We start from the raw sequence: 17,723 nt of genomic DNA on the forward strand, positions 1-17,723 counted from the left end.
ACCCCACGGTGCAACACGATCTCACCATCCAACTTGGAAATACCACAATCACTCCTTCCAAAACAGCCAGGAACCTCGGAGTCATATTTGATGAACAGCGGTCATGCCGATATGCCTTATTCAACATTAGAAAGGTTAGACCCTATCTCACTGAGCATGCGGCACAACTCCTTGTCCAGGCCCTGGTAATCTCAAGGTTGGACTACTGCAATGCTCTCCTTGTTGGTCTTCCTGCAAAGGCTATCAAACCGCTCCAGCTGGTTCAGAACGCAGCAGCACGCCTAGTCTTCCAACAGCCCAAAAGGGCTCAAGTGACACCCCTTTTCATCTCTCTCCACTAGCTACCGGTTGAAGCCCGTATCAGATTGAAGTCACTAATACTTGCCTACAGGACTATCACTGGATCTGCACCGGCATTTCACACCCTCCTACACCCCATCAAGAACCCTGCGTTCAGCAAACCAGCAGCGTCTTGTATTGCCTTCTCATAAGGGCAGTAAATCGCAAAAAACTCCTTCCTGGTGGAACATTCTTCCTAACTCAGTCCGGTCAACCACATCTCTCACAACATTCAAAAAACTACTTAAAACCCATCTCTTCTGTGAATACTTGACAGAAAAATGAGGGGAAAAAAATAAAAATACACTAACCCTCTCTCTTTCTCTCAACAGGTAGTGGTCTAGCTTTTGTTGAAACTAGTAACTTTGTATTAGCACCTATTGTATTATTGCTCATGTATGACATATCGCTTATTGCTCCATGAACTCTCTGTAATGGCTGGAATACACTACAAAACGTTTAAAATCTGAACAGATTTTTTTAAAACTAGACATCATACATTTGCAGACTTTTTGAAAGTTTCAGATAGAAACACACTAACTGATCAAATCTGTAGATTGGCACAGACTTTCTGCAACAAGTCCAGACTGAAAATCTGAGCAAAAGTCTTGTAGTGTATTTTAGCCTAATGTCGCTTTGGATAAAAGCCTCTGCTAAATGACTAAATGTAAATGTAAATGAAGAGCGGAAGAAGTATAGAAATGAGAAGAGTTATTCTGCGATAGTTTATGTACATGTGAAGTACTAATCATTCGTGTCAAGGAAAAATGTTCTTATGAGGTCAAATGACCCGAAAGAAACGAAAAACATCATTGAGATTCCGCTGTTTTATAATGGGTAAATCGGTGTTTGAGCCGCCGAGCGCCCCCTGCAGGCATAACACTGTTTCACATATTAGGAAAACAGTCTTTCTTTTCACTTCAATACATCGCTTGAAATGAATGTCGGCAGCGTCTCTGCAGTGTCCGGCTACTGTCGCAGGCTTTCACATCAACTCCGCACATCCTACTTCGATTCACATGTTTCGAAACACACATCTATCATCATGAACGCGATTTCATCGCCGACTGAACCCAAGATGTCCGTGTACGCAATATTACTCTGTTCTTAAATTATGAGTCTAATTATCACAATTGCACTGGCCAATGTAGCCGTCTTTCAGCTCCTTCAGCTTTGCGCGTTTACAGCATTTTTGGTTACGGAATTGCACATTTCTCCGAAGAGGCTTTTATTCTTTTTTTCTCCGGATTAAAGGCATCTTCACATCAGTCGGATCGTGGAAGAGATTCGACTCTTTTCATTCGGGAGTGGGGTTTAATATGTCAAGACGAAAACAGACCAACCCTTTCAAAGTGAATTGTAGGTATCTCAGGTATTGTAAACACTTTTAATTCATTAGTTCTCGTTAAATAGCCATTTACTAGACTTAAATGTTAACATTGTGGTGTTTGTGTTGTGGATGAAGTGTTACATCCGCATTTTACTGCACGATGGATGGAACAGCCAAAGGCCAGGCTTTCACAAACTATCCACGTTATCTCATTTAAAGCTCCATGTAGATCTTCAGTTTATGACAAACCCATGAAATATGCGTGATGATGCACAAAACCCGATACACCCATGAAGCCCTGAAGAAGATGTGTTTTTGTTATATTTCTGTTGATGTGATTAACGTTTATGAACTGATTCCAGAGCACTTTCCTGGAAAGCCCATGTATACAGAAGGAATCTCTATTAAACCTGGCATAGCATTTATTTATAATATTGCATGTAATACTATATGGTTTGCATTAAATAGTCTCACTGAAAATAGCGTAGGCCTGCCTTTATTTTAACTGGATTATTTTCAGGGAAATGCATGTGTATTGTGGGATGTTATCCCCAATATATCACTGACCATATCTGTATAGAAATATATAGAGAAATGAAGTGAATTAGTGTGTCAAGAAGTTTTAATATCCCCATGACAACATGGAGTTTATGATCATGGTCAGCAACACCAGAAATGTGAACTTGTGTGTTTTTGTTAAAGATGAACCAGCTGTCTTGTGTTCGCCAACAATATCTGTGTTGGCTCCCTCTCTTCAACATTTGTAAAATACTTTTATTTAAAGCTCAAGCCTGTCATTATTGACTACAGGTGAATAGTACAAATTATAATTGAGTGAATATTCCAATAAGTGAGTAATATTTTAATGATCGAGTAATCAGGGTAGACGTTAAAAATAGACCAAGACAACATTAACATCACAGACAAAAAATGAGAATGTCATAGTACTTTATTACATAATATCACACAGTATATGTGAAACTGCAAACAAAAATGTTTCAATAACCAATTTTATACATTTAATGTAGTTAGAACACAGAATTCCTCTACTTTCCATTAACTTGACCCCTAATAGACATTTAGGTGGTAAAAACACTTGTCTGTGCACTGCCATGCCTCTGCTATTTGCAGAATACTTGGAAATTGTAATCGAGAATTAAATAGAAAATCTTGATTGAATTTAGGAATCGCGACAGACCTACGAATCATACAATAATGGCATTTAACCGCATAATGCACTCTCTTATGGGAAACACAAGCAATGTCAAAGTATTGTAAACAATTTTAGTAAAATGGGCTGTTTTTATACGCTGTCTCTCCAAATGGGCTTCTTACAATTTATGGAAATATCTGAACCCTTTTGAAATTGTGATTTCCAGGCCTGTTTTGGCATTTTTTTTTATTATTCTTCGTTCTGAAATATTACATTTAATGGGCTTGAAAATACTCCTTTTGTGCTCTAGATGATGTTTAAATCAATTATCCGGTCATCACAACGGATTGGACATGTCATTGAAATTTACTGAAGGTCTGAGGATCCTGTGGTTGTGGCCAGTTGTTTATATTGTCAACAGCAGCTACTATTGAATTATAAAGATAAAATAAACTTTCTTTGTGTTACTGTAATATTTCTCTTTTTTTTATTATAATATTGGTGTTACCTGACGGAAGACTAGAAAATTCTTTACAGGAAAGTTTTTTTTGTTGTTGTTGCTATTGCAAACGCATACATGAGTGATGTATGACTTTATGGTCCCATCAGTTCAACAGCTGGAATGTTACTGTTGAAGTTACTTCCTTACACCTTTTATTTTGTTGAAACGGGTCAAATTGTTCATCATTTTGGTTTAGTTTATCATTGTACAGTATTGTTCTTTGGGTAAAAGGGCTTTTCCAGTTACTCGGTGGGAAAGTATATCTTGATCTTGTTCCCCCATCATGCCTGGAGTACTCCTTTTCTCAAAGTGAGACCTGAAAGGCGAGTCTGGCTTTATCTGATTTGATTATTCCACCAGCCCAAGAAAACAAACAAGGCACTGAGGTGGGTTGGGTGAAGCCTAGTCCTCTCCATCGTTGCTGTTTTTACGTTCTCTCCATTTCAGCATTCTTTTACAGAGGCTTGGCTGGGGATTGTAAAGGTTGCGGTAGAAGGATGGCTCGATTTCAGGAGCACTTTCATTGTTTGCTATTCGAGTTAAGTTTTGTCTGTTGTGTTCCCACCCCCCTCCAACCGACTTTACCCTTTCTCTCATGTCTGTTGGCTGATGAGTTTGTCTCTTTGTCTGGATTCAGACAGACACTGCGTCACCTCCTGCCTACAGACACACGGACTCAGAGATAACATCACAGTGGCACAGACGAGGGGGGGTGAGGGTGGATAGACAGGAGAAGATGGAGGGAGGGTGGAGAGAGACAGATGTACAGACAGAACCGGCAATGGGGGATGGGGAACTCTCTTCCATCAATCACAAACTGACTGCTATAGAGCTAGCTGTTCCCTCTTTCCTCATTCAACTCTTCTGCGTTTGTAGATGAATCCAAACACGTTTCGGACCTCAATTTGAGACTGTCCAGAGTATGCTGTGAAAGTCCAACTCTTGATTCCCTCTTGACAACCATTGGTGACTAGAGGTAAAATATTTGATCCCATGGCTTTTTCCGAAGGGTAAACACCATGTGGTGCAGGCATTCCTAAAAGGTCTGAGCTCAAAAAGGGATTGAAGCATCAAAACTACATGACGTGATCAAAACCCAGTTCTAATCCAGTTTGACCTTTGGCGGTTATTGTTTCACAACGTCATGTATTGCTTTTCTTGAGCTAAGGCAAGCGTCAATGTTATTATTACAACATTATATGCTATTATTAGTGCTCCTGTACCTCAATGTGCTGTCGTAGTTGTGGGTTCGATCCACAGGAAATGTGTAAATACAGAAATAATTAAGGATAACAGTGCATCAATTGACTTATAATTAGTATTTTACTATGTTATCTGGTCCTATCTAGGGACCAGAATATCTTGGAGCTCTCTAGTAAGCAACCACCTGGCAACACCCTAGCAACCACAGAGCAACACCTTGGCAACCTCACAAAGCATCCATAGCAGTGTAATGGCAAGCACCTCTCACGTGTGCTTCAGAAAGTGATTGACATGAGTGTTACTCACGACAGTTATAGGACATTATAAGCTTTGCAGAAAGTGTTTGGTGGATGGCAGGAATGGAGTAATGGGATGCATGCTGAGAGGGAGGACAGAGTGAAGAGCAGATCTGTGTGGGTGTAGGGAGGGTTTGTAGAGGAGAAGATTCTCACATTAGCAGCACGGACAACAAGGAGGCAGGCGGTTTCCTCTGGGAAACCTTGCGGTGTAATGTGGGGGGTTGGTGTGAGGTGGAGTATGCATGGATGCATGTTTGTAGCGTATGATGTTGCATAAATAAGAATGTTTTTTTTGTGTGTGAAATCCATTAAAAAAAATAATTTTCATTGTTTACTTACCCTCTCATCAGCAACACAACGTTGTGGGTTTGATTCTCAAGGAACACATACTGATGAAATGTACAGCCGCGGAAAAAATGAAGAGACCGTTCCAAATTTTTATTTTAATCAGCGTTTCTAGATGTATTGTGGCCATTCCGGTCCTGTGTCAAAACTCGGCAGTGACACAAAGTCATCCAACAGCAATGCGAAAGACTGAATGCATGACAAGACACATGAAAACTGTGAAAAATCGAGGTTATCACATTTTTTGTGCTTTTCCTAAATACATGTACAAACATTACTGTTGTATTACTTAAAAGTGAATCTGAACTTGTTTTGTTTGCAGTATTTGTGGTCTGAAAAAACGTTTCTGTTAATTTGACCTGTTTCTCCAGTTTTCAGTTTCTGCAAATAAATGCAAATAGAAACAATATTTTTATTTAAAACTTAGGAGAAGTATTGTGAGTAGTTCACAGAATAAAAACTTAAACACATACCTATAAATAGTTCAATTCAGAAAAACAGAAAATGGTCTAACTTTTTCAATTATTTTCCCACAGTTGTATATTCTAGTCAATTTGGATAAAAGCGTTTGTAAAATTGGTAAATGTAAACAAAAATTATGTTGAGTGAGATAATAAATTGTATTTTTTTGTAGAACTGTTCCTTTAAGTCTAAATTATTGTGAGGATGGCTTCTTGATGTGGGCTTCAAGAATTCACACTCAAACATTGTCCAGGAATTATTTTGTTTTGTAGTTGTTTTTGGTAACAACCATGTCAACCTCATACCCCATATCAAGCTGTATTCCCTTAGTTTGTCTAACATGATCTAAAACGCTTTGCTTTTTTGCATAAATAGAAATATCTCAATATATGTTGCCTGTCAAAAGTGATCACTAAAGCTGGACAAACAACACTATTACATCACTACGACTATCAATTCTACTCAAATAGGGTTAAGGGTTGAACGCAGCAAGCGTGACTTACATTGTCCTCAGATTGCAAAATGTAACATTTTTAATCTCTTTTCAAAAAGTGTTTAATGTAAAATTGTAAGTACACATTCTCAGACACTGTTGTTTTACTTGCAGGGTCTTTTCCCACAACTGGGTTCTCTGGCCCTCAGCACGCTTTTGAAATGGATGCTAGAAATGACTTCACTGTGGATGGCGAATGCCATAGCAACAACTCGCAGGATCCTGAAGAGCAAGACAGCACAAGTGGTGAGCTACCCAGCTTCAAAAACAACTACACAGATTTACTGCAGATCAACTGCTATTACAGTGCTGAGGTCACGGGTTCAATTTCCCATGGAAAACACGCATTAAAAATATTACGTTTAAAGGTACAGTTCACCCAAAAGTAAAAATTCGGTAATCATTTAATCAATTCAATTCATTTCAATTTTATTTATATAGCGCTTTTCACAATGTGCATTGTTCCAAAGCAGCTTTACAGGAGCAAATAAGAAAAACACAGAAAGGTAAAACACAGCACAGTGCATGGTGTTTATAGACCAAGCAAGATCATTATAATAAATAATATCTAATAAATAAATAAATAAATGCAGTCTCCCGGTGAGCAAGCCAACACTGCACTAATCACCCTCGAGTTGTTTCCCAAAATTGTATACATTTCTTTGTTCTGATGAACACAGAGAAAGATTTGAAAGAATGCTTGTAACCAAACAGTTCTTGGCCACCATTGACTACTATAGTAGGAAAAATGACAATGGTAGTCAAAAGTTTGCTTTCCTACATTCTTCAAAATATCTTCTTTTGTGTTCAATTTTTCCTACTATGGTCCTTCTTATTGGTGGCCAAGAACTGTTTGGTTACAAGCATTCTTCCAAATATCTATTTCTGTGTTCATCAGAACAAAAAAAATGACACCGATTTAGAACAACTTGAGGCTAAGGAAATGATAACAGAATTTTCATTTTTGAACTGCTGGAAGTCACTTTTGATAAAGCATTTAGCATCTGCTAAATGCAAAAAATCATATTATTGTTCATTGCTCATAAATTTGTTAAAAGTAGGAAGATATCTGTGATTCTTCCATGCAGTGTGAAGACTTGAAAGCAGAGAAATAAGGTGGCCTTTGATGGAGCTTTCAGTTGTTGTTTTTTTTCAATCTTCCAGACGATGGTGACAGTGATTTTGACAAAGACGACGACTCAAATGGCTCTGCGGATGACAGCATGACAAGTAATAAAAGCAGCCAGTGGTGCATACAGCAGGAGGATGTCAAAGAGGCGAGTTTCATAGATCTAATGCGGAAAGTATCCGTTTGTGATTACCTTGAGATCCTTCTCACTGCACGCTTGGCATTGTTCGTTTTTTAACTGAACAGTGTCTTGCAAAATTATTGAGCTCTTGACCTATTTCCTAATTTTAATGATTTGTGGGTAGATGGAAAAGCACAGAGATGCAACAATTATTGAAAGACATTGTTTCGGGTCAGAAAATGTTCCAATTTATCATTTGGATATTCATCGTTTTGTTTAAGCTACTGCTGCATTAATTTAAGATTTTTACCCTTCTTAAAGATGAATGAAATGGCAGTTTTGTAGCACATTGCAGAAAGCAAGTACACGCTTAAGAATCTAAAGCTTTTGCAAGGCACTGCACCTGATTTTCCATCTTATTTATAATCCTCTAACTTTTTTGGCTGTAAAGATGATCTAAGAGCATTACTAATTCATCAGCAATTGTTGTCATCTTTAAAGGCTCCAGAGAACTAGGTGATAGATATTTTTGTAAAGGGACTCATAACTCTATAGCAACCCTGTTGACACGGCAGTTGGAGTGAGTCATGAGAGCTTATGCATTCATACATCTTCCATACAGCACACCACTGGTGCATCAGTCATCCACGGCTACAGCCCTCAGAATCGTCACCTGTGATGAGTCAAACACTAGATTTGTGTTAACCTAAAAACACTACATCCACTAAATACAAAAGAAGACATTTTGGAAGAATTCTACTGCTATTTATTTATTTTCAAGACGCTACAATAAAAATAGACCATGCAATTTGTGTGCTATATTTAGGTCATACAGATGCTCAGTATGAGGAACAGACTGGAATTTAAGGCTGATAATCATTTCCTCTAGTGATTTATCGCTGTGTCTTGATCATTGAGTGAAAACTCGTGATCTTTTTTATAGGAATATGAACATTCTCTCATAGTTGACTCACCTGCATGCCATCCCAGATGTAAGGTCCTGGAGCATCATTAAAGTAAAAAAAACCTCCAATTAATGAATGTCTTTTCAAAACTAAAAAGACTAAAAACTAAAACCAAAACATTAAAGGAATAGTTCACCCAAAGAATGGCCCCCATTGACTTTCCATAGTAGGAAAAAAATCACTATGGTCAAATCAATGGGGACCATTTTCGGGTGAACTATTCCTTTAATTGTAAGTGCACATAAAATCACAACCAGTAACGTTGTTTAAAATCCAATGTTTGTGTTCAACAGAAAGAAAGTCATACATGTATGAAATGACATGAAGACAACAAAATAAATGATGGAATTTTTATGTGAACCATTTCTTACTCCAAAATGATATGAACTTGGGTCACTTAACCCTTCTTATATTCAGGCTGTAGATTTGATACTTTTGAGCTTGTCCAATGTTTCCTGTTGTTTGTTGGTCTGTTGTGTCTATAAGGAGTGTGAGGAAGGCACAGACCAAGGGAGCAGTTATGTCTGTCCTCTGTGTCCCCTGGAGTTCAGTAGTCCAGAGCAGCTCATCTCACACGTCTACCAGGTGAGGACACTTACAATACCAAAACCTATTTCTTTTTTATTCACAGTCATTTCTACATTTTTGAATCTGAGGCAACACAGTAAATGTTTAGTTAAATTACATAATTTTCTTAGGTGAATCATCCCTTTAAGGGCATATACAAGTCTTAAAATGATGACTGAGCCAGAGATGTAAACTCATGGGCAATGGGCCTCATGTACTGTATAAAACTTTGCATAGATTTTAGGGATGCACCGATATGTAAATTTTGGCCAATAATGATAACCGATAATTCTTAAACATTGGAAGCCGATGACCAATATATTGGCCGATATACAGTATCTAAATATTAATATAAAATTCCCTAAGACTGAAACAAAAGACAAAAAAGTGGACAACTGCTTTTATTTGAAAATATTCACTGCAGAACACAAGGTAACCATTAGTTCTCTTCTTTCCCCTGAAAATCATGTACCAAGCCTACTTTACTCTAGTTAACGATTCTCTAACCTTCAAACCTTTCTGGTATATTTTTATTTACTAAACAAATTATAGATGTTCTTCCATAGCCAATTCTGTACCTAGGCTACATTAACAATGTTTTGCTAATAGCAGTAAGTGAATGATCATGACAGAAAGACTGTACTGTACTGTATTTTAACTGTGAGCAGCGTTAACCAGAGGAAATTATTTATGATTTATCGGCTATAATATAGCGGCCCGAATTTTATTATCCATATCGGTATTGGCCGATAAATGGTCATTTTTACTGTTATCGGTATCGGCCGATACCGATATGGCCAATCCCTAGTAGATTTCATCCTTAAAGTGTGTGTATGCACAGTCAAGACTGTGTGCACATATTTAAACAATTTTTTTATAAATCCCACTATGAGGATGAAAAAATGTTGAGAAAAAAGTCCTTCAATATGTCCCTGTTTAATTTTGAAATACATGAACATCAAACAAAACCTGAACACAATAAAGCATTTGAAGTGGGAATTGTCTTTCAGTTTGAAGTACTGATGTATAAAATCTCTTATGTTTCATGTGAACAGCACACATCGGTGGGCGGCAGTAAGAGTTTCATCTGTCCTGTTTGTGGACGAGCTCTCAGCTCTCCGGGCTCTCTCGGTCGCCATCTTCTCATCCACTCAGAAGACCGCCTGTCCAACTGTGCAGTATGTGGCGCCCGCTTCACGGACACCAACAACTTCAACAGGTCGGCTCATTACGCCAAACATACATTTATGTTTTTAAAGAATTGATGCTCTAACCTTTTTTTGTTTGAAACTGTAGGGAAAAGTTGAAGGAGTTTCTCAACACGAGTAGTATGGAGATCAATAGCAACAGTGAGGCCTGCTCGTTGCCCAACTCTCTACTGAGAAGCCCCATGACTACCCCCAACACCAATCCTGGTCCCGCGTTGAACTCACTCCCAGACGGCCTCCTCTCATCTGCACCTCCTCTTCCTTCCCTGTCCGACAGCAGCCTTTCACCCGTCAGCCCCTCCAACACGGGTCTGCCCCCTCTTCCGGACCTTCTGAACCCGATGCCCGTGTATCCGGCCGGTGTTCTGTTAGTCTGCAACAGCTGCATAGCCTACCAGCAACTCGTAGACGCCCAGTCGCCCACCATGCGAAAATGGGCGGTCCGTAGAAAGAACGAGCCTGTGCAAATGAGGCAACAGCGATTGGAACGCGAGCGCACGGCGAAAAAGACCAAACGGGCGTGCGAGACCGCGGATGAGCGCGAGATGCGACGTTTGCGAGACCGCGAGGCGAAACGAATGCAGAGGATGCAGGAGACCGACGAACAGCGAGCCCGCCGTCTACAGCGTGACCGGGAGGCCATGCGACTCAAAAGGGCCAACGAGACGCCCGAGAAGAGGCAGACGCGGTTGATACGCGAAAGGGAGGCTAAGAGGCTCAAGCGACGTCTGGAAAAGATCGACCCGTCGTTGAGAAACCAGATCGAACATGACCCGGCAGCAATGGCGGCTCTGACCGCCGATATGAATCTGTTTCAGTTTTCCTTCCCCATGTCTGTTTCCAATATGGATAATGGGTTGTTTATGAAACTTCCATAGTGAGCACTGCATTTGCGTTCTTAAAGCTTGGATGTAACTGTTATGGTCTTGTCAGGTGTTCACACTGAAAGCGGTTTGCGATAAATCGTTGTGAAGTCATTTCGTTTTCAAAGGGTTGGCTACATAAAACCAAGGATTTGTTGGTGGTACAACGGCGGTGAAGCTCACTGGATCTTGCTCTTGATGTACTGAAGAACACCTAATAAGAACCAACAGCAAACCTTCAGTCAGTGTGACTGCACCTTAATGGATTTTTGTAACATAAAATTCAAAAACATTCATGAAAGACTCCCAAAAAATGTTTTAATGTCTGTAGGCATGTTTTGGAGATTCCTCTTCTCCATTTTTATGACTCACACTTGCATTTATCTTCAGAGCGGTTAGACGTTTCCATGATGTGCTCCTCTGGTTGCTCATGGACCTCAGAGTGAGATCTACACTCCATATTCTATTCAAATCACCAGTCTGAAAAATTGGAGTTTTCCCGTTCACCTCCCAAAACCTGAGATTGGGTTACTGGCTAGTAGGGCTGTAGTCAAGTCCACCATTGTCGAGTCCAAGACAAGTCCAAGACCAGGACTAGTCGAGACCGAGTCAAGTCCGAGTCCAAAGAGGTTCGAGTCCAAGTCAAGTCCGAGTCCAAAGAGGTTCGAGTCCAAGTCAAGACCGAGTCCAATTGAGACAGTCAAGACAGAGACAGAAAAAAATCATGACTACAAGACCACATACTTAACTATTGATAATTTATGTGATGCAAGAGACAGCATATCTTCTATTCTAAGATAATCATTTTCATTATTGTTTGTAATGATCAAAAAGCAGATAAAATAAGGTCATTTTATTTTTACTATATAGGTATAGCACTAAAGTCACAAAGCCGAAGTGTAACTGTTTATTACTTTTTTAAGGAACTTTTTTATCAGCCCTCCTAACAGCAAGGTTGTGCAGCAATGAACACTTTTGTGCATGTGCGTGCGCGCGCCTGCCCGTGCGTGTTCGATAGAGGAGCCGCTTGAAAGAGCAGAGGCTCAACGGCTCGTTTATAAGCACGTTTATAAGCACGTCGGTGCCCATCCTTAAATAACATGTCCATCACAATGACAATAAAAATACGATCAATCTTATCTTTAAGCCCTACTTTCCAAACTTTCTAAAATACTCAAATGCAATGCTAACTCTGAAACATGGCATTAACTTACCTCTCTTTGTGATGCCTTTGCAAGTGTCTTACGAAATTGGATGTTGTCCCACATGTTTCGGGGAAAGTTTTGTTGCAAAAAGTTTCCTTTTAAGCGCACTGTCGATACATTTATTATGGTTTGTAAAACCAATCTGTATTATGCCGCTGCTCGCTGACATCGTGCCTGATGAATGATTGACGCTGGTTCGCGCCGCGGACGAATCGTTCATTTGAACCGGTGGAACCAGTTCAGCTGAATCGTTCCCGTTTAGCGTCTCCCGTAAACACTTAATATTATCCACAAATTAATTCAGTTATTGGCGTGCATGACAGTCCCGCGGACTTGAACCAATATACCGGAGTTATTTAGTTACAACAACAGCACACACTGAACTGAACTGCTGTGTGAAAAGAGAACTTATAGCACGCGCAGCTCTCGTTCTAGAGTCGAGAGTCGGCAACAGTTTTCGGATCATTAGTTTTCGGATCACAAGAATATTGCTCTATCAATGTTTTGTTTTGAAGGAGAAAATAAAACATATATCGCTGGACTCGGACGAGACCGACTAGAACATTTTCGAGACCAATGACCAAGTCCGAGACAAGTCCGAGTTCAAATACCAACGAGTCCAAGACAAGTCCGAGACCATTAAAAAACGTCTCGAGTCCGAGACCGGACTCGAGTACTACAGCACTACTGGCTAGCTCATATTCACAGAACCAACTACCTCACCATGGGCTCTCTGCATGGCCTCAAACATTGACTGGATGTCCCTTATGCCAACGCATACAATATTGATATTCTTTACAAGTTCTGTAACACTTTATTTTCATGCAATGGCACTTCAAAGCCAAGACTTTCCCAAATGGTCCGAACACATGTCTAGTTAGCCAGCATTTAGACCGGCATTCCCTAACACCACGTTTTTGGTCACTATGCACTCTCTCGGAACCATTTTTCCAAACCTGCACTGGTGCAGATTTTCCCAGTAGACTACCACCCGACTTTTGGAGAAGATGACACTGGGGGCCTTTAGGGGAGACATTGCCCTTTTCAAAAGAAGACGTTCCTTTGTTTCAAAGCACATTCAGACACGCTTCTCTATCCTCCCAAAGGCTTTCTACTTCACACACGGGCACTCAGGGATGGTGAGGATCACCAGTATCTTCATGGCCTGAGAACATGAAACATAAGAACTCCTCTTTTTCATAAATCATCTTTAAGATCAGGACACACTGCCTCACCTTTAATGGTCACATTGGCCTGTTTCTTTCCTTTTGTACATTTTTCCACTTTTAAATCTCTTCAGCTGAGCCGAGACGTGAGTATGGATGTTACACGACTCCATTGTGTCTCAACTAACCAACCAGTCTTCTCATCTGCTGCTGTCATTGTACTGTATGATGTGTATGTTACCTCTTTAAACCAGTGCGGTTGGGCGCTGGAACCGGGAATACTTACGGCAACAATACAAAGTGTTTTAAAATGTGTTAAAAATGTTGCCTTTGTCACTGGAAAGTTTTGCTATGGTTTTATATTTATATGCAGTTATGATTTGGTTTGGTTTCATGTTAGTGCTGTTTCTGACATGTGCAATGATGTTAAGGTTTAAAGGGATAGTTCACCCAAAAATGCAAATTCTGTCATCATTTACTCACCCTGGTTGTTTCAAACCTGTATAAATATCTTTGTTCTGATGAACACAGAGAAAGATATTTGGACGAATGTTAGCAATTTTCACTTCTGGGACATCATCAATGATCATCAATGGTAGTCAATGATGTCCCAGAAGTGAAAACATTCTTCCAAATATCTTTCTCTGTGTTCATCAGAACAAAGTTATATAACAGGTTTGAAACAACCTGAGAGTGAATTTGCATTTTTGGGTGAACTAACCCTTTAAGGAATGCACAAACAATGAAACAATAAGGAGAAAGTCATACAGCATTAATTCCCTCCTATATAGAGCAATGATAATATGTGTGTTAAAGAATGAAAATGGCAGATGCATTCAAATTTATAAAACTCGTTTCACTTTAATTTAAAGGAATAGTTTATCCAAAAATAACAGTTATTGTTATAACTGTTATTCTTTACTCACCCTCATGATGTTCCAAGCTCATATGCTGTTATGTTTATTATAATGAGAAAATCGTATATTTTTTTACAAAGTGGAGGTGTCACAATATACCGTATATAGTACCACAATAAATACCACAATATACCTTTAATCATAATATAAAAATGTTAATACCGCACATTTGATTGGGCGGTCAAATGATTAATCGCGATTAATCGCATACAGAATAAAAGTTTGTGTTTACAATATGTACTGTGCATATCAATTTTGTATTCATAAACAGAAAAACATGCATGTATGTATATATAAGAAATATTTCAATGTATTTATTTATATTTACGATAATTGAAATTATATATATAAATGATAAATTTTTATATTTTTCTTAAATATATACATGTATGTGTATGTGTTTACAAATACAAAATGAATATGCACAGTACACAGACATATAATATGTGACCCTGGATCACAAAACCAGTCTTAAGTAGCACGGGAACATTTTTAGTAAAAGACAAAAATACATTGTGTGGGTCAAAATTATCGATTTTTCTTTTATGTCAAAAATCATTAGGATATTAAGCAAAGATCATGTTCCATGAAGATATTTTGTAAATTTCCTACCTTAAATATATAAAAACTTTATTTTTGTGAGTTGATGGTCTGCCACAGTGCCCCTGATTAACAACTTCAAAGGCGATTTTCTCAATATTTTGATTTTTTTGCGCTCTCAGATTCCTGAGTTTTAAACGGTTGTATCTCAGCCAGATATTCTCCTATTCTCATATATCTATAGAACTCATATATCTATAGAAATCTTATTTATTCAGCTTTCAGATTATGTAAAAATCTCAATTTTGAAAAATTGACCCATAAGACCACAAGGTTTTGTTGTCCAGGAACACATATGTAAATACAAACTTTTATTCTGGATGGGATTAATCATTTGACAGCCCTAATTCTAAATAATTCAGCGCCAGTAGCCTATCTGGTTTTGCACCTGTTTAACATTTTGCCTTAAAGGGACAGTTCACTCAAAAATGAACATTCTGTCATCATTTACTCACCCTCCTGTCATTCCACACCTTTATGATTTTCTTTCTTCTGCAGAACACAAAAGAAGATATTTTGAAGAATGTAAAGATTTTTTTAAGAACAGCAGTACCCATTGACTTGCATTGGTTTTGAGTCTATACAATAGAAGTGAATAAGTACCACCATTTTTCGGTAACCGACATTTTTCAAAATATCTTTTTGATGTTTGAAATGACAAGAGGGGTGAGTAAATGACGAAAGAAGGTACATTTTTGAGTGAATTATTACTTTAAGCGCCACAATGGTTACAAACTCTCTTTACCTCCCGAGTCCCTTCACACATATTTTCAATGCGAGTTTCAATGCGAAGTTAATTTGACTAATCTGTGGATATCACGATAATATTTTTCTTGAATTATTTCGGCCACAATAAGTGTTTAGTACAAGTTTGATATTCTGTCTTAAGATGTCTTTCATCATCGCAGAGATTCTTCTTTCAGCATCTCATACCAAGCGCACCCCGTTTTTGAGATGCTGTTTCGCATTCAAGCAATTTTAGAAACCCCTCTGTTTCATCACTACTGATTATTAATTTTTTTTAGTTTGACTACAGAAAATAACAGTTTATGAGCTTGGAACTACACTAAGTTGAGTAAATAATGCCAGAACTGAACTTTTGGAGTGAATAGTACTGTTTAAAGCAACACAGAGCCAGTGTTCACACTCTTCAGGGAAGTTAAATAACAGATAGCTTTCTTATAGTAGACTGCACATAAAACTTGGGTAGGAAAAAGATTTTCACATCTTAAGTTACATCACCTTCATGATTTTCTCAGTGTTTTATATTGGCGTACGCCGAGGGTCTGTAATGTTATAATGGACCACTGTATATCTGTAAGTACCTCTTGAACAGGGTAGACTCTGTATGTACGGTATGACTTATATTTCATTCCAATACGTTTTATTTATTATTCAAATTCTTCATTACAGTGATTAACACATCTCAGTGTTTAAACAATGGTTTTATTTAGCATCTTTAGAGATACCTCAAATACTCAATGTTAAACAGCTGAGAGTTCCTGCAACCATGTTATATATGAAAAGTTTAATTTCAAAATGAGATAACATAATGTTTTTTTATTGTGCATTCCAATTAATATCAATCAAACTGCAGTTGGTTGGCTTTTATTTAAGCCATCATAACTAAAAAATACAACTAAACATGATAACATAATAATTTTTGTACATTTTTAAAAACGGAGTTGTCTAACTTTGGAAACAAACTCTTCAAACATATACTGGACAAAAGTCCCATGTTATGTGCTGTTGTAAAGTATTAATAATGGGGTCTTGAGTAAAAATATTTAATGTTCAACTCTCAAAGGTGTTACACATGCCACTATGCAACTGAGAGCTGTACTCAAGAACATTTGATACTTTGTATTATGACTATGCACTTCATATGATGGTAAATGGACTCGAATACTCACAAACCTCAGGCAATTTTTGACAGCCAAGCCATCGGTCCTCGACTACATAACGCTGGCCATGGGATCCATCCTTATTTTTCATTGATGTGGACTGATATGATATGTTAATGTGTGCACAAATGTCATTTCTATGACAAATTCCATCAAATGTATTCTGAAAGCTTGCAAGCGTGTTCTCTACAGTCCAGAATGAATTGCAGGCAGGATGCAATGTTTATTTTAAAGATGAAATACAAAAGAATATTTTCACATTTTTAGTAACCCTATTTAGTCTCTGCATTACTCCTAAACTATAGTATATTCATTGGTATGCATTGCCATGTGACATGTTATGTACTAAAGCGTTTTCCTTTTATACGTGTTTTGTGCATATAGGTCAGTAAGCCGCTGGGCAACGGGACTTGCATGTTGTAAACCACATGTTCTAGATGCATTTATACGAGCCCAATAATTATTTGCCTTTTTGTTACTCTACCTAGATATTTTCATGATGTTTACAATCTCAGAAAGGCTCAAATGAATGCAACTTAATAAGAATAGCACTGTCGTGATCTGGTCCTGTTGAGAAAGCCATGCTCTGTTATTGGGTTAACAGATTGAAGCGCAGGAATAGTATGTGGAATAAACACTGACTTTACTGCTAAGAGTTTGCCTCTCCGTCTCTATTTTATCTATGAAAAGCACAGTTTCTGGTCACGCAAACAGTCTTCTATATAAAACAATAAAAAAAACCCTCATGCTTATAAAAAACCTATGTATGACTTTCATCTGTGGAACACAAAAGAAGATGTTTTGGGAAATGTGTTTTGTGTACATACAACGGAAGTCAATGGGGACCAATGTTGTTTGGCTACCAACATTCTTCAAAATATCTTTTTTTTCTGAAATGTATACATTTAGTCAGTTCCCTGTAAATCCAACAGACTAAATTTCTTGGTAAGGC

At 38.2% G+C, this 17,723-nt stretch overlaps 1 protein-coding gene across 3 annotated transcripts; it reads left to right on the forward strand.

Annotated features, from left to right (window-relative positions):
- The first annotated feature begins 1,276 nt into the window (after positions 1-1,276).
- znf821 (zinc finger protein 821) lies at positions 1,277-17,424 on the forward strand. 3 transcript variants are annotated; one of them, XM_057357928.1, is made up of 7 exons: positions 1,277-1,425; positions 1,594-1,698; positions 6,241-6,372; positions 7,291-7,403; positions 8,828-8,926; positions 9,964-10,127; positions 10,205-17,424. In XM_057357928.1, exons 2-7 carry the CDS (start codon positions 1,659-1,661, stop codon positions 10,992-10,994), a joined length of 1,338 nt encoding a protein of 445 aa, XP_057213911.1. In that variant the 5' UTR covers positions 1,277-1,425; positions 1,594-1,658; the 3' UTR covers positions 10,995-17,424. The 3 variants fall into 3 exon arrangements, with proteins under 3 accessions (XP_057213911.1, XP_057214003.1, XP_057213824.1); XM_057358020.1 differs by having other exon boundaries at positions 1,277-1,711; XM_057357841.1 differs by having other exon boundaries at positions 1,277-1,698.
- The last annotated feature ends 299 nt before the right edge of the window (positions 17,425-17,723 follow it).

Source organism: Triplophysa rosa, linkage group LG1 (assembly GCF_024868665.1).
Source record: "Triplophysa rosa linkage group LG1, Trosa_1v2, whole genome shotgun sequence".
In the NCBI taxonomy this organism is placed as follows: domain Eukaryota; kingdom Metazoa; phylum Chordata; class Actinopteri; order Cypriniformes; family Nemacheilidae; genus Triplophysa; species Triplophysa rosa.